The sequence below is a fragment of the Poecile atricapillus genome, chromosome 17, assembly GCF_030490865.1.
Source record: "Poecile atricapillus isolate bPoeAtr1 chromosome 17, bPoeAtr1.hap1, whole genome shotgun sequence".
In the NCBI taxonomy this organism is placed as follows: Eukaryota; Metazoa; Chordata; class Aves; order Passeriformes; family Paridae; genus Poecile; species Poecile atricapillus.
Genome location: NC_081265.1, coordinates 7236118 through 7255631, shown reverse-complemented (window position 1 = coordinate 7255631; position 19514 = coordinate 7236118). Strand labels below are relative to the sequence as shown.

The window sequence follows — 19514 nt, the reverse complement described above, 5'->3', positions numbered from 1 at the left end:
TTCAGTGGGGCTGTTGCTGTAACAGGGCTCACTTGGCAGCTTGGAGCCTTTTTTCACAGGGAGGTAGGACTGTTTGATCACTCCTTTCTTGAGTGATAACTAATTTCTGAGTGGAGGGGACACTTGAGGAAGCAGCACAAGATGCATGTGGAGGGCTTTGTCTCCAGGATGATACAAGGATAAACTCCCAAACTGATCTTTCCCCTTGATGAGACAAACACACTCCAGAAAAACCTACAACACTAGTCTGCTGATGTGAGGAACAAATAAAAGCTGTTGCTTCAACAGCACACGAAATGTTTAGTTGTTTAGTGTTGGTTATCCTTATTCTACAACCTTCCATTCCACTCAAACATCTAAAATGTGCCACCGGGCCAGCAGTGACTGAGCAGGACAAGCCTTGAACACCAGGTGAACAAACAAACTCCTCATCATGGAGTGCTTGGACCACCTTCAGTATCCAGCATGGATTAAACCTCCATGCCAAATTCCATGAGGGGTGTGCAGGACTGGATGAGGTATCAAGGCTGCTGATGGGTTTTCCTGCATTTTCAAAGTACCACAAACAAATCTCAGCTGTTTTCTGTGACCATAGCCTGGCTCCTTGGCCTGGAGGGGTAACATGATGCTGTACTGCAAGTACATCACCACCAGATCTTCTGGAGCTGTGGAGTCCTTGCAGATGTCTCTGCCCCCTTTCTTCTGTGCTGCTACTGGACAGTGTTCCTCATCCTGGAAGCCAGTGTTAAAAGTGTGAGCAGTATTGCTGTTCCACTTGGGTTGTTATTCAGGCAAGAAAAATAATTTTCAAAGGCTGTTTGTTAAAATACAGGAGCTTGTTAGACAGCACAAGTTCCTGGGAGCAGACAGTGTTTTTGATAAGATTGAGAGTTGCTCAACCCAGGTGCTGTTCTCAAGGCCAAGGTCTAACAAACATTTCTCAGATCATAGTGCAGCTCAAGAGCTGGGTGGGGGGAGGCACCACCAGAATCCACCCCATGACTAAAGACAACTTCTCTTGCTCCACAGAGTGGCCATGTGTTCACCTCTTGCCTCTGTGCCTATAAACAGGGATTTATTATGTCCAGCTTAAAAATTGTGAGAAATTTTTGATCAGGTTAGCTAAATACTGTGATTTTTAAGACTACTGAAAGTGAGGGAACAGTATTATTTATGCAAGGACATCTGTGGGACAGTGCAGTCTGTCTAGCTAATATAAACACTCCAATATATAGAACACTACAGTACATTAGGCATAAAATGACAGAAATCAGAAAAATTACAGCAGGATGCAATGTTAGATCTGGAATTCCTGTTGCAGTGGGTGACCACCCAACACAATCCCACCAGTGGTGTTCTCCATTTCTCATCACATGATGTATCTCTTCTGTATCTGATGAACAATGATTAGAGCTCTGTGTCCATTCCTTCAGACACCTTCCAGCAGTCAACACAGCTCGTCATGCTGCAGTAATCTTTCCACCAGTGCAAGGTTCATTCCAGTGGGGGTGAGCAGGAAATCTTGCTGGGATGTATAGGTAGGTTGTAGCAATTCATGGATTGTGACAGAGCTGAATAGTTGAAGTTGCATCCCCTAATTTTGGAGAAAACTACAAACCCAAATGTTTGAGTGATGGCTTATTTCTACAGTGGTGTGGTGTCCATGGAATCACAGATAGTTCTTAATCTTCCCAATGTATATAAGTACAGTTTCAAGCATTTCAGCAGGACGTATTTCAAAATGACAAACATTTTGTTCAGTGCCAAGACAAATGTCTTGGACATTAGTGGTGTTCCTTTCACAAATAAATCCCTGTTGTTCCTGTACAACACACATCAACAGTGACAGCTTGCCATTTGTTCCTATTTTGTTGGGCCCATACTCTGTGTTGTATTGGAAATAATTCCATGGTGATTTAACCCCAGTGCAATGGGTGGGTATATGAGGTTTACCAAAGCACTGTGTATTGTTAAAGCAAAAGCTGTGGCTTTACTGTTGGTAGGGTCAGAAGTGAAGTTAACTAGATGCCACCAAGGCTGAAATTCTAATTAAAATTTGTTTGCATTAGCCCTGATTACCTCTTACATTTCAGTGGTCAAGGTACCTCCATAGCTTTCCCTTATAAGTTGCTGTTGCAGTGAATTGTGTGCACCACAGAGTTTGGATGTAGCTGTAGACAGGGAGACCTGCAGGCTCCAGAATGAGGAGGAGAGTGAAGAGGAAGGAGCCTGCTGGCTGTGTCCATCTTGCTCCACTTGCTATCACCTCCCAAGTGGGATGCTTGGACACCTGGGCCTGTGGGATCTGCCTGCCCAGGAGAGAAGGGAACCATTGCAGGGAACTGTGAGAGGCCCCTGTGGTTCCCACCCCATCAGACATGGAGAAGATAAGGAAGAAAGCGGAAGCCAGTGAAAAGAGACATCACCAAGGCAGAGCAAGAAGCTCTTCCCAGCCCCTCTGAGTGCTCCCCCTGAGCCACCCCCTCCTTTGGGGTCTGCATCCCTTGTGCTTTTGGGGAGCTGCTGTCCCTTCTTGGCTGCTGAGGATGTGCTGAAGGCCAAGCCCTGCCTGCAGTGCCCTGTGCCAGCCTGGCTGGGCCCTGTGCTGCCCCTGGCTCTCTGCAGACCATGGTGGGGACAAAGGACCTGGTCACCAGAGAGCCTGCCCTGGCTCACCCAGGACATCCCCCTCTCCAAGGTCAGGGCTCTGTGCCAGGAGATCTGCAAGGAGATCCATGACTTGATGGCAGAGCACATGGCAGAGAACATCTGGACCCTCCAGGAGTCCCTTGACTTGGTGAGCTGCCACTGGTGTCCCCTGGGGCTGCCCCTCACTGCTCTGCCCTGCTGCCCCTGCCCTGCAGCCCTTGGAGGCTTCCAGGGTGAAGGGACCAGGAGGGAAGAGTGGGAAGGGTGTCCTAAGAGTGGAATGTGGGAATCAGCCCAACCCACCTGAAGCCCCCTACACTCCTGCCAGCCTCTCTCCAGCCCCAGGGAAGGTGACAGAATGGCGTGCTGAGATGTGCTGCAGGATTTCCTGGGGGGCAGCAAAGCAGAGGGAGGAAGAGGAGACCAAGGTCTGCCAGTGGAGTGGGACTGCAACCCCCAGTACCTCCAGCCACTGCCCCAAGGTTCCTGCCCCTGTTCCCTGCACATCCCACCAGGAGGCACAACCTGGCACAGGCAGAGCCAGGGCAGCTCTAGTGTGCTGTTTTCTGCTCAGAAAAAGGCCGTGCTGAGGGTGACAGGAGAAACAGCAGGAGCTGGTGTCAGCTGGGGCCAGGCTGCATTGACACCCCACCACAGCTCATGGGTGTACATGGGCACCTGAAACCCTTAGCTGGGAAGGAACCTTCTGAAATTCAGCAAAGGTAAGTGCCAGGTCCTGTGCCCTGAGGTGTTCATCCAGGATCCCCCAGCACCCACACCTGCATCCTGTGGCTGCAGCCAGCACAGACCCTCTGTCCAACAGTGTGGCTGGGACTCAGGCAAGCCAGCGATGGCTCTGGGGACAGCTGTGGCCCTGTTCCCTCCAGGAGCCATGTGATGCCTGGCATCACAGACCCATTTTAGCTAGAGATGTCCTCCCAATGACAGGTTTCTGTCATTCAGGGAGGCATGAGGAGTGGGCAGCTCCAGGATGGAGCCTCTCTAAAGCACCAGCTGCTCGTGGCTGCCCAGAGCACACAGGGATGGGACGTGGAGGGCACAGGCTCCCACGCCTGCCATCCCAAGCAGCTCTCACACCTCTGTCCTCACTTGGTCAGCACCCAGGACCCCCATGTGCCCTGCCAGGAGACCATGTGCCTGCCCTGAGAGGGTGGTCCTGGACCTTCAGGATACCCTGGGGCTGTGTTAAGGTGAAACAGCACCAAACAGTCAATTAGAAAGTTGGAGTTTTTGGGCAGCAAGGATCTAAACCTTGTGATAGGTTGCATGGACTGGCGGCAACAATTTAAACACTTCTGAACAGCCTGCAGATTAAATTTTCCTGGACAATTTGTGGATTATACTTCCCTCAGGAACAGCTCACAGATTAAGTTTATTTCAACAGCCCACAGATTAACATTCTCAGAAAAACACGTGGCAACGTTTTTTAACAACCCACAAATTCTCTGATGAAAAGCCCATGGATTACACAACCACCTCAATGAACAGCTCATGGGTTAAATTTCCTTGAACTGTGCATGGAAACAGCGATTTCATAACAGCCCACAGCAGCTACAATTTAAACTCTTAAAGAGAGGGGGAAAGGAAGGAGAACAAATGTAGAGAAAGAATTTGTGTCACCAGCCTGGGTTCCAGCACCATCCCTGCCCCAGTCCCTCGGGATGGTGGGTGTCCCCCCAGCCCTTGTCCATTGTGGAATTTATAGACTGGTCCTTGCACAGCCTCATTTTGTTACTCTTTTAACTTCTCAGAACAGGGTTGGGGGTTCTTGTGGTTTAAATTTCTTCCCCCCTGGGAAGAGCAGGCAAAGGGGAACAGGTTGATGGGCAGAAGTGCAGCAGCAAGGGCAGCACCTGGGGCTCCTCAGCCTGTCCCCAGCCTCGTCTCCAAGCCTTGGCTCATGGAGCCAAACTCAAGTACCCCCTGAGAACCCAAAGGTTCTAGTTGATTGTTTTGAGGATTTTTCTGATGGATCACTTTGGTTCAAAGATTTTTCCCAGTGTTTGAGTCCTTTACTTCCTAGGCTTGTGTTTATCTGCTTTTCCCTGCTTGTATGGCTCTCTGCTCTGGAGTGAGGTGCTGAAAATCTGTGTATTAATGGAGTCAGCAGCAGACTTCCACCATTCCCACATCCAAGGGAGAAGGGAAGCTCTCAAGCTTTTGAGACCTCAAGAATGAATGGCTAGAGGTGCTTCCTCTCTGGGGCTGATCTCCTGGAGTGTTCTGGAATGCTCCAGATAGTGTGAGAACATGGATCACTTTTCCACAGGGCACAGCCCTCCTGGGCAGGCTCAACTCACCCTGAGAGTGGCTCCTGGGGCAGCACCTGCCCAATGTGAGCTGTCCTTGGAGTCATTTTGGGGCTGAAAGTGGTAAAGGCTGGAGGTGTTGTGGCATGTGGTCCCTGCGGGTCCTGTTGATTGCTGGCACCAGGACATCACCAGCAGTGGGGGACAATGGGGACATTCCACATAGGCTGAGCCATTGCTGTGTAACAATGGGCACTCCTTGCCAGGGCAAGGGGACACTGTAAAGAGGGAAACAAGTGGCACAGGCTCTGGAACAAGGAGGAGACCAAAGAGGAAGGAGCCTGCTGGCTGTGCACCTCTTCCTCTTCCTCCTTCTACCACCTCCTACCACCTTCCACCCTACCTGCTCCTCTCTGGAGCAATAGCTCAAGAGGCTCCTGTTCATGGCAGTTCTGTGCTTTTGAACAGATCAGCAGCAATGGCAACACTCACTCTGGGCACGATGCTGGATGTTGCCCTCGGGTCATCAAGAGCTGGAGCTGTCGACTTTGAGCAGCTGTACAACCTCCTGAATGGGATGCTTTTGCACCTGGGCCTGCGGGATCTGCCTGTCCAGGAGAACGGGGAACCACTGGAGGGGGCCGAGGGAAGCCCTTTCTCTGCCGCTTTCCTTGAGGAGTTAATGCGGAAAGTGGAAGCCAATGAAAAAGAACTCGCTGAGGTAGAGACTCTTCCCAGCCCTGGGTGCTCCCCATGAGCCACCCCCTCCTCTGGGGTCTGAACACGCTGCTGGGAGCTGCTGGGGATGTGCTGGAGGCTGAAGCACTGCCCAGGCCAGGCCCTGCACTGCCCCAGGCTCTGTGCAGACCATGGTGGGGGCAAAGGACCTGGACCCCAGGGACCCTGCCCTGGGGCTCACCCCACCATCCCCCTCTTCTAGGTCCGGGCTCGTTGCCAGCAGCTCAATGAGGAGGTCACTGAGATGAAGGTGGAGCAGTCCCGCATGACAGAGGACATGCAGAGGATGAAGGAGAATTTTGGCGTGGTGAGCTGCCACTGGTGTCCTCTGGAGCTGCCCCTCACTGCTCTGCCCTGCAGCCCTTGGAGGCTTCCAGTGTGAAGGGACCGAGAGGGAAGAGTGGGAAGGGTGTCCTAAGAGTGGAATGTGGGTGCTTATCCCAGCCCACCTGAAGCCCCCCCACTTTCCTTCTGCCAGCACTGCCCCGGGGAGGGCAGAGGGGCACCACTGCCCACAGGTCAGGCCAGTGGTAGAGCTCACTGCTTCCCTCAGACAGGGCTGCTGAGGCATTTGTCAACTAAACAGCCACCAAAAAAATGTAGCCTGGGTCCTGGAAGGTGGGGAGACAAAGGGCCAGCTGTGAAATACAGGCACAGCCACTTGGCATAGCCCTGTCCAGGATCCCTCTGTCTGGTGTCCAAGTTAATTTGCAAATGTTCCTTTTAAAACCTGCTCCTGTGTTCTGACTCCTGTCCCTGTCCTCGCCAGGACTCGCTGGATGACCTCCGTAACCAGCTGCTGGAAAGTGTCATGGTAGGTCCTTGAGCACACCCAGGGCCTGCTCCAGGGTAGGGTCCCCTCACATCAGGACATGGTCCCCAAAAGTTCTGTGGGGGTAGGGAGTGGAGGAGGGTCAACACTCCTCTGGATCCCATCCTGCCCCCAGTTACACGGATGGCTCTGATGCCTTCCTTCCCAAAGAAAATGCTAAAAAAGAGGCTGATGCTCTCCCCAGCCCCAGAGGAGGTGAGAAACATGGTGTGCTAGGATGTGCTGGAGGACTTCCTGGTGGGCAGGAAAGCAGGAGAAGGAGGAGGAAGAGGAGGCCAAGATCTGGCAGTGGAGTGGGATCACAGCCCCCTGCACCTCCAGCCACTGTGCACCCTGGCGTCTCTGCCAAGGTTGCTCAGGATTCCTGTGCATCCCACTGGGAGAAGGACCTGGCATAGACTGAGCCAGGGCTGCTCCTCAGCTCATGTGCTCCCAGCTTGTCTTCTGCTCAGAATACAGGTTCAGGGTGGTGGGAGAAACAGCAGGAGCTGGTACCTCCCTTCGGCCAGGCTGTATTGACATCCCACCACAGCTCCTCCTCACTCAGCACCAGGCAGGATCACAGCTCCCTGCCCTCCAGGTCTCTCTGGAGTGGTGGTTGGGATTGGGGGACAGCAGAGGGATGTTATGGGGCAGGTCTGGGATACTGAATCACATTGCTGGAGGGAAGAATGCCTTGCTGTTGTATTAGATGGCATCAGTTGGGTGTTTGCTGATCCCCTGGGTTGGCTCTTAAAACCATGGTCATGGAGGTGCCCAAAGAGCTAAACTGGCTGGGGAGGAACATCTGGAATTTCAGCAAAAGCAAGTGTGGGGTCCTTCACCTGCAGAGGAACAGCCCCAGGCACCAGCACAGGCTGGGACTGACCCGCTGGAAAAGCTGCTCCATGGGGAAGGAGCTGGGGACAATGAGCTGGCCATGACCAGAGCTGTGCCTGAGGGGACGAGAAGGGCTCTGGTGTCCCGGGGTGCCTTAGGAAGAGCATTCCCAGCAGGTCAGGGAGTGATGCTGCCCCTCTGCTCAGCCCTGGCGAGGCCTCCCCTGGAGCAGTGTCCAGTTCTGGGCTCCTCGGGATGAGCGAGACACAGAGCTCCTGGAGCTCCAGCATCCTGGAGGGGCACAAAGATGATCTGGGGACGGGACCATCTCTGTCCTGGGGAAAGGCTGAGGGTGCTGAGGCTGTTCAACCTCAAGAGGAGATGCTGAGAGGGAACCAAGGATGGGAGGGTCATGCTGAGCATCCAAGGGGGATCTGTGCCTCAGTTTCCCCAGGAAGATCTGTGTTGGGAGGTTGGCTTGGGGATCCTGAATGCAGCCTGGTGTGGTAGCCAGCCCATCCTCTCCTTCCCAGTCCGCCGTGAGGGACATGTTGATGGGCGACCAAGACTCCCCAGATCAGCCTAGCTCCAGGCAGATAAATCCGTTGGATGACGACGAGCTGATTGTCATCGGCAATGAAAGTACCTTTGGCCACAGCTGGGGAGGGAGCTGGAGGGTGTGAGGGCACAGCAGGCCAGGCAGGGGGCCTGCAGACTGCTGGGTTTTCCCCCAGGCATGTTCCTCCAGGCTCCCCTGACCCTGGGAGCTCCCTCTGGTTTCTTCTTCCAGTTACCCTCGTGGAAAGGACACCCGTACCAAGGCCTGTCAGCCCCCTGCCCCCCAAGGCCGAGACAGAGGACAGAGAGAAGGATTCCCTGGAGGCAACTACGAGCAGCCACCCAGTCTCCTTCGGGGCAGATGACGTGGGACAGATCAAGGATGAAGAGATCAAGATAAGTATCTCTGAGGCAGAGGCTCTTCCCAGCCACCTGGATGTTCCCCCTGAGATGACCGATGTGGGAGAGATCAAGGATGAAGAGATCGAGATGAGCATCTCCAAGGTAGAGGTTCTTCCCAGCCCCCCGGGTACTCCCCCCGAGACCTCTGGGGTCTGCACCCCCATTTTGCTACCCTTAGACCAAGGTCTGGTTTAAGACCAAGCTCACAGAGGCACAGGGGGCTTCCTTGAGGGAAAAGGGTGGAGTTTTGGGGGCAAGAGCTGGGGCTGAAACACTGCTCAGGCTTGCTCAGGCTCCTCCCCACGTTCAGAAAAAGAGTTTGGATGACAGAGTCACCGCCTCGAGAATGCATCCAGGAGCCCCTGGCACCCACCCCCCAGTCCAGCGGGTGCAGTCATTACGAGGCACCCCAGGAACCCAGACCCCCAGGATCCCAGGGGAGAGTGTGGCTGGGACCAGCAGGTGAGTGCCATAGGGACAGTAATGGCTTTGGGGACAGCACTGGCCCTGTTCCCTCCAGCTGGGCCCATGAGGTGCCCTGGCATTGGATCCATTTATCCACTGATGGAACCGTGGGGATGCTGCTGATGATTTCCTCCCACTGGCAGCAAGCTCCTGACACCCAAGGAGGAACATGGAGGAGGCAGCTCCAGGATGGAGTCACCCCCAGCTAAACCTGGAATGTAGGTGCAAAGGCTTTTGTGACAAGTGTGGGGGACAGTGGCTCGTCCCCTGGCAGGGCTGGGACACGCGGTGGCAGAGCCAGATCATGACCTGCCCTCCTGGAAGGGCACAGGGGGGTCCTGGGTGCTGACCAAGTGAGGACACAGGTGTGAGGGCTGCTTGGGATAGCGGGTGTGGGAGCCTGTGCCCTCCACCTCCCATCCCTGTGTGTCCTGGGCAGCCACGAGCAGCCACCACATTTTGGAGGCACCAGTGGGACCAAGGTGACGTGTCCCAGGCTGGGAGCATCCCACCCCAGCAAGGGGTACAGGAACCCCCTCTTGGACCTTGCCATCAGCCCGTTCCCATGGGGTGCTGCTGGGACAAATTCCCATAGCAGTGTGGGAGTTTGGGAGCTTCCCTCTGTATAATCACCATTGTCTAACATGAGCTGGAGCTTTGATCCAGGTGGGAAACCACAAATAGCCTATTTCCCCATGGCACCCCCTTTATCTTGTAACCAGCCAGGGGGTTGGACTGTGCTGGGGTGGTGGTGGGGAATCCAGGCTCAGCACCCCATGATTCCCCTGAAAATGCTGGAACTCCCTGCAGTTCTGTGCCCAGCACTTGGCTCTGCCTGCAAAGTCAGGGCTGTGACCCTCAGGAGCCTGCCCAGCCTTTTTCTTTCTGTTTTAGGATGGTCCTAAAGGTGCCCTCTTCCAAGTACTCACCTTGTGAGCCGCTTGTGCGCTTGTGAGTGGCACTGGCACCAGTGCATTGGGGGGTGGGACAGGGGCATATGGGTGCTGGCAGTGCCCTGCAGTGCCAGGGGTGGCTCATCTGGCCTCTGTCACCCACCTGTGGCCCCTGTCACCCTCCCCAGACGCTCTGAGATCCCATCCACGCCACCGCTATCCCCTGGCCTCTCCGGGCGCCTGTGCCATGCTCGCAAGCAGTACCAAACACAGGAGCAAAGGTAGGGACATGGGGACCCATCCCTGGCCCCTGGGGGAGCCCTGTCCTGGAGAGGAGAGCTCTTCCCTGGGTGGGCTGGAAAGGGCTGGAGGTGCCTTGACAGAGAGGAGCTGCAGAGGGTCAGCTGGGCTTGATCCAGGTCAGAGGGGTCTTGCAGCCCTCTGTGCCATCCTGCCAAGCCCTGAAGCCACATGTGATGAGTTGTCATCAGGGACTTGGTGCCTCCTGTGAAAGGAGTTCCCAAATCAAGCCCTGAAGCTGGCACATCCCTGCAAAGGGCACCAGGACCTGTCATGGCCATGGGCAGTTCATGGGGCTGTGGGGAAAGGGCAAATCCTGCAGGGCTGGGTAGGCAGGGGTCTCCTGCAGCAGCTGGAGGAGGGGGATCACCCCTTGAACCCCACCCTGTTGAACCTTGAACCTTCACCCAGCAGGTTGAAGCACAGGGTGCCACGGTGCTGGGTACTGAACATCCCTGTGCCCTGTCCCACAGGGAGCAGGGACTGAGTATCCCTGTGCCCTGTCCCACAGGGAGCAGGGACTGAGTATCTCTGTGCCCTGTCCCACAGGGAGCAGGCAGCTGACGGGTATTCCCGCAGATCACCGATGTACTGTGGGGGTAAACACACCAGCACCTACCCCGTGCAGCCCATGGAGCCCCTGCTTCCAGACCCCAACAAGGTAGGGATGGGGAAGGTGAGGATACAGACAAGGGACACCGAGGCTGGGAGGGTGATGTTGAGCATGTCGGAGAGGATCTATGCCTCAGTTTCCCCAGGAAGAGCTGGGTTGGAAGGCTGGCTTGGGGATGCTGAATGCTGAATCCAGCCCATCCTCTCCTTCCCAGCCCGGCGTGATTGAACTGGTGGGCAAGGATGGACTCGTGTACCGGGGCCGGGATGCCTAGGGGATCTGAGCAAGCAACTGCAGCCTGCAGAAATAAAGGGTGACGAGCAGCCAAGCACCTCCTGAACGCAGCAGGATCTTCCCTTCATGCACAAAGAGGAGGCAGCAGCATCCCTCGTCCTGAAAACAGCCCCTGTGGAACCCCCTCTCAGGGTCTGTGTCAGCCCCACAGTGTCGTGCACCCCCGGCCCTCACGAGCCCCACTGCCAGGGGAGCCTGTGGTCCCAAAAGGGTCCGGGACAGCAGGAGGAGGAGGAGCTCGTGGAAAAGGGGAAAATGGGGACCTCAGTGGGAAGGACAGCAGCAAAACACAGTTCGATGCCAAAAGCAAATCCCACCCCAAGCCTCTGGTTTGCTGTTGCTTATCCCCCAGGATGAGCATCACTGAGCTGCCTTCCTCATCTCCAAGTGAAGAAACCCCCTCTGTCACCCCCTCATCCCTCTTGCAGTGCTGCCACTGATTGAAGGCACAAACCCCTCTGCTCCCCACCTCCAACCAACACCCCACAACCCCAGGAGATGGACACGTCCCCTCCTTTCCCTTGTGCCACCCCGAAGCCCCCCCTCACCGTGGGTGGGAGGAAGCCCCAGTGTGTGCTGAGACTGAACACAAGTGGTGTCACGGGGAGTACCGGGCAGGGAAACCCCGAGCCCTGGAGCAGCACGGGGGAAATGAGGGGTGTCACAGCTGGGGACACAAGGCTGTGTGCGCAGGGGGCTGGGGATGTCCCCTCTACACACGAGCAGTGACACTTCCTGGGGGGGACACAGCTGGTGGCACCTCTCGGGTGAGTGGGAGGGTGAGAAAACTTGAGGGGAACCCCAGAAGAACCTGGGGAGGACCCAGAGCTTATGGGGGACATTCCCTGGGGAATCCTGGTGGATGTCCCCAAACCTTCCCCCCACAGGGACAGCCTCCATGCCTGGTCTGCTCCACTGTACTCCACAGGCATCTCAGCTCCCAGGGAGATCCCCCTGGAATGTTCTCCCTGGTGAGTTTGGTTTTTCAGGGGAAAACCAGGTACTCAAAACCTGCTTTGGGGGTACTGAGGTGGACACAGCAGGATCTGGGATCCCCCCAGTGCCACAGTAGGGTAACAGGAGGCCCCAGGAGGATAACTGGGCACCAGAGCAGAGCCAACAAAGAGCCATCCTGCACTCCTGACTGGGATTGAGGGGCTTAAAAACAAACCCCTTTGGGACCAATTGGATTGGCAGGACATGGCCCAGCTGGGGTCACCTCTTTGGTGCTCATCATCCCCCTGCCCCTTTTGCTGCCCCAGGATCCAGATGCACCCTATAAACACCCCCACAGCCCTGCACACCCCAAACACACCCCCAGCCTTGGGCAATCCTTGGAGCAGGTAAGGAACTCCAGACAGAGGATTTGCCTTTGCTCCTTGGAGTTTGTGCCATCCTGAGGACCTCCCCATCCCTGCAGAAAACTTTGGACTGTGCCTTGAGCCTCCCAGTGTTTCCTGGCATTTCCAGAGCTGCTGTGCTCCCATTTTAGAGGTTTTATGCAGACAGGGGTGTCAGCTGCACCCCGGCACATGGGGACTCCTCGCTGTGCTGGAACAGCACCCCCATGGCCTTGGGTCTTCCCTCTGATCCCCCTTTTTGGGGACAGCAGTGGTGGTTTGTGCAGGCAGAGCACAGACTCAGTCTCCACTGGTGACGCTGCTTCACAGAGGAGTCACCCCCATTTTCAGTGCCCTACCAGGGACACCCTCTCATCAAAGAGAAAAGGCAGGGACAGCTGGTGTTAAAAAAGTGATTTTTTTTTTTAAATTTTTATTATTTTTTAAATTAATAAAAAACCTTCAACCTGTTTTTTGCTGGGTCTTTTTTCTCTCTTTTTTTTTTTTTTTTGGTTTGTTTTTCTGTTCGTTTTTTTTAAGCAACATTGATTTGAAAACTAAAAAACCCCCAGCTCCCCCCTGCCTGGGGAAGCGCCACGTAAGGCGGTCACAGGGACAGGGGGACATCACTTTGATAAACCCCCAAGCCCTGGGGGTGCTGAGGGAGGGAGGACGGGGTTGGGGGCAAGTCCAGGAGGGTCTGTGCAAGAAGCTGGGCTGAATTTCGGGAGCCAGAGAGCTGCATTTGTCCTGGGCACTGCAACAAGTGCCCAGGGAAGCCAGAGCTGGGAAGGGTGTCCAGTGGCTCCACGTCCATGTGGCCATGATCTGGGGTGCCAACAGCCACCTCCATCCATTTATTTTTGTTATTCCTGTCCTCCCCTCTCCTGCCCTGATGTAGAGATGCTGGGTGGGGATAGAGCCATAGAGAAAACCCCCCCAAACACCCAGCAGCTGCCTCTATGCTGCTCCTTCTCTCTGGATTTATATACATTAGATATATTTATATATTATAGTTATATATTTTTTAAAAAAAAGTGGAGGAGAGTAGAGAGCAGCCAGAGGCTCTCATGGGTCAGTGCCCCCCCTGGCAGCATGTACTCCCCCGCTAAAAATAATAATAAAACCTAGAAAATTATTCCAGTGCGTTTCTTGGCGAGCCCCTGCTCCCAACGCCCCGGCCCCCCCTGACCCCCCCAACCCTTATCTCTGCCCATCCATGGTGGCCACGGCTTTCTGTGGGGGGGCAGGGGCCGGGGGGGTGGGGGGCCAGGAGGGCTGTGGGTGGTGCAGGTGGTGGTGGAGGCCGTGGGTGGTGGGTGAGGATGGGGGCAGCCAGGCAGGCTGGTGGCTGGGGGGCGAGGAGGCCCAGAAGGGGCTGAAGCTGCCCGGGGGGGAGCAGGCCATGGAGGTGATGGGGCTGTTGCTGCTCTGCAGGCTCTCCGAGGTGCGCAGCTTGGAGAACATGGCCAGCGCGTCCGGGAAGTTGGGCGGCGTGGCCGGCGTGTTGCTGGGGGTGCACATCTGCAGGGCACAGGAGAACGGGGGGGTCAGCTCGGTCACGGCGGCTTTTGGGGGTCCCAACCCACCCACAACAGCCCAGACCCATGGCTGAGGATCCTGCCTGTATCCCACACCTGGCACCACCACACATCCAAGGCTCTGTGTGGCTGCCCCTAAAGGTGTGGGGTCCTGGGGAGAGGCTCCAGAGAATCTGGGAAGGACATTTTGGACCATCCCAGATGCTCAAAGCCCACAGATGAGGCAGGTTTGGGGAGCAGCGCACACAGGGCTGACACAAAGGGGTCCAGTATGGTGGGTAGGGAGGGTGCTGGGGTCCCACCAGGCCCCACAGGACCCCCTTTCACCTTCACTCTTCCCCTTCACACCCCATTACGACAGAAAGAGCAAAAGGCAAGCAGGGTACCCCCAGTTCCTGGTACAGCCCCTGCCTTCTCGGTACCCAGCTAAATTTAGCACCTGGACAGTGATGGATCCGTCCCTTTTTCCAGCAGAGGAAAAATCCATTAGGGAGAACCCAGCCCCACACTGAGGCTCAGGGGCTGGCACAGGGACCCCAAATAAGCACAGAACTTGCTGAACTGAGAACTGGGGAGGTGCTAAAAGGGGGACAGGGGTGTGTATGCAAATTCCTATGAGGCTGCACACACAAGGAAGGGCTTGTGGGCAGGGGAATGCACTGGCAGGGGATGCCTGGACATGGGGGTGGTCTGTGCACAAGGAAACTTCATCCCTCTGGGTAAAATCCATCCCAAATCCCTCTTGCCCTCCCAGAGCCACAGCTCCTGACGGATGCTTGTGGGGACTTGAGCAGAGTTATGGGGCTTGGACAGTGTGTGCTGCCTTTAGCAATGGGGGATTGAGGTATTTCTGGTGGGGAATAGCTGCTTGATCTCCCCTTTCCTGGGACTTATCCCAGGATTCACCCCTGGCTGGTGCTCAGCTGCCCCTGCTGCTCCCAGGACAGGACAACACTGAAATCCCTCCTTGAGGTCCCTCCTCATCCCCATCCCGGCCACCCCCAGTGGGATCAAAGGAGCAGTGGCCAAACCCTTGTTGGGGGGCCCAGACCCCTGAAGTTGGGGTGATCCCTCAGCCTGAGGAAAGCAGCAGCTGGCTCACATCAGCTTGTGGAGCTGGGGCACCCCAAAAATGCAATCATGGCCTGGCTGGCACTGAACAGGTTCACAGTTAACCGGGGATATTCCTCCACAGAACTCATTTCAGAACTCAGCTTGCAGTGGTGCTAACCCAGCTTTTGCATTTTAAATTAACCTATACATTTGGCAATATCTGAAAAGATACTTGCTGGAAAAAAAAAAACAAACCAAAAAAAACCCACCAAACCAACAAACCCCTAAAACCTTAAATTTGCTCTGATTTGAAAAGAACCCACCACCACCACAGCCAGCCATGGAATGATGCTGGACACAGCTCTGAGCTTCTGGGGTGATGTTTGCAAGATTAATTTGAAATATTAATTAAAAAAATAAGAATTCCCATGTAATTATTGCCTTCCTCCTCCAACACATCTTGAGGAGAGCTCTCGGCTGTCAGAGGATGCCCCCCACACTGAACCACGGCTGCACTCGCAGCTTTGTTCCCTGACGCTTGAAAAAGAAATAGAAACTGCAAGCACAAAACTCCTCACCTCACGCCTGCCCTGAACTGTGTGGGGCATTTCAAACTGTCCAAATCAGGATGCTGGGGAGGGGAAGGGAAACACTAAAAAAAAATCCCCAAAACAGGAGTATCTGGGGAGAAGGTAAAAGGTATTTTGACACCACGTGGAGCACATGGCGTTGCTGGGGAGGGGGAGAACCGAGTGGCTCCAGATCCTCCGGGCTGGGGGGAATGGGGTGCCCGTCACTGGGGTTGAGTCCCTGCACAGGGATGGGGTTGGGATGGGTTTCACCAGCCCAGCTTTGCATCCCGCTCCCAGCAGCCGCCCCGATTCCGACAGGAATTGCCCCGATGGGGTGAGAACAGCAAGGCCTGGATCTGGCACCCGGCCCCTCTCCCTCCGGGAACGCGGCTTTTCCATCGCCAGACCCTCTGCGAACCCCCCGGGGCAGCACGAAAACGTGCGGGGTGGGGAAGAACTGCAATAAAAGGGGTTTTAGTGGGAGCTGCCTGACAACACGACTTTCTCCGAGGGAAACAGAGCACTCGCTGCCGGCAATGCCGGGCCGGCTGGCGATCCCCGATGGAATGAGAAAAAGGGGAAAATTCGGTTTAACCCAGACCCGCTCCTTCCCCCACGCGCGGCACCGCTTAGTTCCCTCAACACTGGAGGATGGCGGGGGGAGAGAGGGAAAACAAGAAAGAAAACCCCCCAAGAAACACAAAACAAAACACCCGGAGGGCAACAGCTTCCTCCCTTTGGCCAAGGGGATGTGCCCTCGGCCAAGGTCAAGTGGCGTGGGTGGAAAGGGGGGGCCAGACGTGGCCCCCCGGCCCGGGGAGCCCGAGTTGCAGCGCGATGCTCGCCGAGACAAACTATTTCCTGGCAGACATTTTAGCTCGTGTTTACATTCTCCGGCTGCGTGTTCCTGCGGGCGCCCAGCAATATGGCTGGCAGGGAGCTGACAGCTCCGAGGGCTGGGGGCTGCACCCCCTCGGGGGGCTGGGATGGGGGGTCGCGGGGTGGGTGCTGGTTGTAGGGGTGGGGGCGTGCGGGGTTGGTTGGCGCTGGGAAGGGTCTAAAGGTGTTTTTGGGGCTGGGGGCGTTGGGGAGGGGATGGGGTGGTGGAGGGGTGAGGCAGGGGTCGGGGTTCCACTTACCATCTGGGGGGGGTGGTGGCTGCTGGGAATGTTGGTCTCCTGGAAGAAGGCGCTGAGGGCTGTCTGTGGGGACAAGCTGTCAGCTCCAGCCCACCCGAGACAAAGGGGGAGGGATAACACGGGCCCCCCCGAAGCTCACCCCGCAGCCCCCCGCTCGCTCCCGTCCCGGGGGGCACCCAGGGGTGCCCCCAACCCCGCCAGGCCCGGGGGCTGCCCTTCACCCGACCCACCGGAGATCGTGTCCCCTGCTCGCTCAGGGGCTCCCCACGGGAGGGGGGACACCCCAAAGCCCTGGTGTTTACAGCCCCCACCTCCCTCCAGCGGCTCCCCCATCCCCAGACCGGAGCGAGGGAGGGGCCGGGGAGCCGGGCCGCAGCTCGGGTTACGGCCGGGTATAAATAGACCCGCCGGAGCCCGGGGCCAATTCCCCCCCCGCCCCGGCCTGGGTGCCGGGGGGGCGGGCAGGACCCCCAAAACCCGGCCAGGCTCGTCGCTGGGCCGGGGCCGCTCAGGCCTGCCCCCACCCCCAGCGCCTTCCGCCCCGCGGCTCCGCGGGCAGACGGCCGTGCGGATCGGGACCCGGGGCGTCCCGCTTCGCGTGCGGCTCATCCCGACCCGAGCCGCCGGCGGCCCGTCCCGTACCTCGAACTGCCAGTGTGCCGCCTGCAGCAGCTGCTTGGCCTGGTCGGCGGCGCAGCCCGCCGCCAGCACGAACTGGTTGATCATCACCTGGTGCCGCAGCTCTTCCATGTTCACGGACATGGCGGGGCGGCCGCGGCCGTGGCCCTGGCCCTGGCCGTGGCCCTGGCCCTGGCCCCGGCCCCGGCCCCGGCCCGCACCGCCCGGAGCGCCCCGCGCCCGCCGCGCCCGCCGCGCTTCACCGGGGGGACCGGGGGGGGCGCCGCTGGCCCCGCCCCCACGCTCTGATTGGCTGTCACCGCCCCCCCGCGGCCCGCCCACCGCCGGCTTCGAACCTTCCAGCTGCCTCGGCGCCTCCCCATTGGCCGGCGCCTGTGTTTTGGCTGCAGGCTGCGCCGCGATTGGCTGAAGATGGCGGAGGCGGGGCCATGCGGGAGGGAGAAGGGGAGGACAGGACGCTGATTGGCTGTGCGGGGGTTTTTATCGTGAGGCGCTGGTGACGTCACGTTCATTGAGGAGGTTCATTGAGGACGCGCGGGAGGGGCCCATTGAGAGGGGTTCGGTGTGGGGGGCGCTCATTGAGCGGAGCTGGTAAGGGGGGGACCATGGAGGGGGGGGACCATGGGGGGTTCACACAGACGGGGACTCCTCCCGTCTTTGGATACCCCTCTGGGGGCCGCTCCCTCGGGGGCTGCACCTTAAGCCCCTGCCTTGGCTCCCCCAGCCAGGCTCCCTCATTCCCTTAGTAAGGCTCCTCTTTCCCCTCAGCAGCGCTCTCCCAGCACTCCATCCTCCTTCCTGTTGCCCCCTCCGGGGGTTCCCCCTTAACCCCCTGTCTTGACTCCTCCAGCAAGGCTCTCCCAGAGCTGCTCTCCCATCTGGGAACCGTTTACCTTGGGGATGGAACCCTAACCAGATGCCAGGGGCAGGAGCCCCATGCCCTTCATCCTCACACCCTTCATCCCCATGCCCTTCCCATGTAAAGTCTATGGGGTTCGGGGCAGCTCCCAGTTTGGGGTGGGGTTTGGGATTTTTTGTTAATGGTATAGATCCTGATGACTCTGAGCTCCAGTCTCAGCCTGGAAGGATGAGCTCTCTTCTGGTGTGCTTTCCCCACACCGCATTTGGGGACCCGAGTAGGACTTGTGCAATTTATGCCTTGAAGTGTTTCAATTAAAAAGGTAAAATCGGCATTTAAACCCCAAACAAATAAAGAAGGGACTTGGCAAATCCATGGTCTGCAAATAGGTTGATCTGGGAAGAGCCACTGGAGATTTGGATGTGGCAGTGGTGACCAACTGGCCAGGGGAGAGGGAATGAGGAGGCAGAGGGATGGAAACTTGAAGCTGCATCTGCAGATGATTGCCCCCAGCAGTGAAGACCTCTGTGGGGCTTCTGCAAAGTCCTGGTGGTCCCATGGAGGTGAGGTCAGCAATGCCAGTGTGTGGTTGCCCAGGCTGGATATCCTCCTGGGATACTCAGGGGGATCCCATCACTGGGATTCAGCGATGGGCATGGAGGGTCCTGCTTGCCCAGTAACATTTTGGTAGCTTTGTCTTCTTGGAGCAAAACCAGCCTTGAGGCAGGTTGAGGTGTGAGAGGAGCAATTTCAGATGCAGGGATCCCAGACCCACATGCACACAGCCTTGGTGAGCTCTCAGAACCTCCTGCTTGCCAAAGCCACCCACTCATGTGCACAGCACGGCTTGGAGCTGGGAGCAGCCAGCCCCAGGTAGTGCCGGCCTGGGAAACCAGTGGGAACGCAGCTCATGGGCCCTTGGCACCCAAACCTTTGACAAAGTAGTGTTGGTGACATTTGGAGAAGTCAGCAGGACTGTGAGTTCTTCCAAATTAACCCCTTTTGGGGGCAGGATTTGCTGTCACCTCTCCATGCTGAGATGCTCTTCCAGATGTGCTGCCCTGACGCCCCGCTGGGGATCACCCTGCAGGCAGGGGTGGGCTCCCAGCACCTTCCCAGGCAGGGGTGGGCTCCCTGCACCTTCCCAGGCAGGGGCTGGGGAGCCCTCAGCAGGGCTGAAGGGTCACCCCCTCCCCAGCCATTGCCACCGTGGGCTGCACAGAGCAGAGCCAGCCCAGAAGGAAAGGGGCTGGCAGCTCCAGTTTGTGCCGGTGACTGCTGGGGGAGCTGGGAATGGACTGGGTGTACAGACAAACGTTTTCTGCTGTGGGTGAGCTGCACACCCTCCTGTTATAACATTAACTGCTGTGCTCTACCGTGACTCGGTTTCCCTCTCAGCACAAGGAGGCAGGATCCTCTCTCTGTGCCAAACACACGTGTGAAATCCCACAGCCAGGCAGCACGAGCTTCAGGCTTGCATCTCGCCCAGCAGCACGTGCATTTTGGATTTAAACATTGCACTTTTCCTGGATGCCCCC

General features: G+C 57.0%; 2 protein-coding genes across 2 annotated transcripts; one reads left to right on the top strand and one right to left on the bottom strand.

Moving 5' to 3' along the window:
- Positions 1-84: 84 nt before the first annotated feature.
- LOC131585985 (uncharacterized) lies at positions 85-13119 on the top strand. The gene is made up of 13 exons (XM_058852679.1): positions 85-3131; positions 3224-3371; positions 5388-5640; positions 5860-5964; positions 6427-6471; positions 7842-7950; positions 8099-8370; positions 8579-8730; positions 8877-8951; positions 9628-9684; positions 9815-9907; positions 10476-10587; positions 10754-13119. The coding sequence occupies exons 2-13, from the start codon at positions 3310-3312 to the stop codon at positions 10811-10813; spliced, it is 1395 nt and encodes a 464-aa protein (XP_058708662.1). The 5' UTR covers positions 85-3131; positions 3224-3309; the 3' UTR covers positions 10814-13119.
- On the bottom strand, positions 12576-17343 carry UBALD2 (UBA like domain containing 2). The gene is made up of 3 exons (XM_058852689.1): positions 17121-17343; positions 16479-16541; positions 12576-13697 (listed from the first exon to the last, which is right to left on the bottom strand). Exons 1-3 carry the CDS (start codon positions 17238-17240, stop codon positions 13377-13379), a joined length of 504 nt encoding a protein of 167 aa, XP_058708672.1. The 5' UTR covers positions 17241-17343; the 3' UTR covers positions 12576-13376.
- Between the last annotated feature and the right edge of the window lie 2171 nt (positions 17344-19514).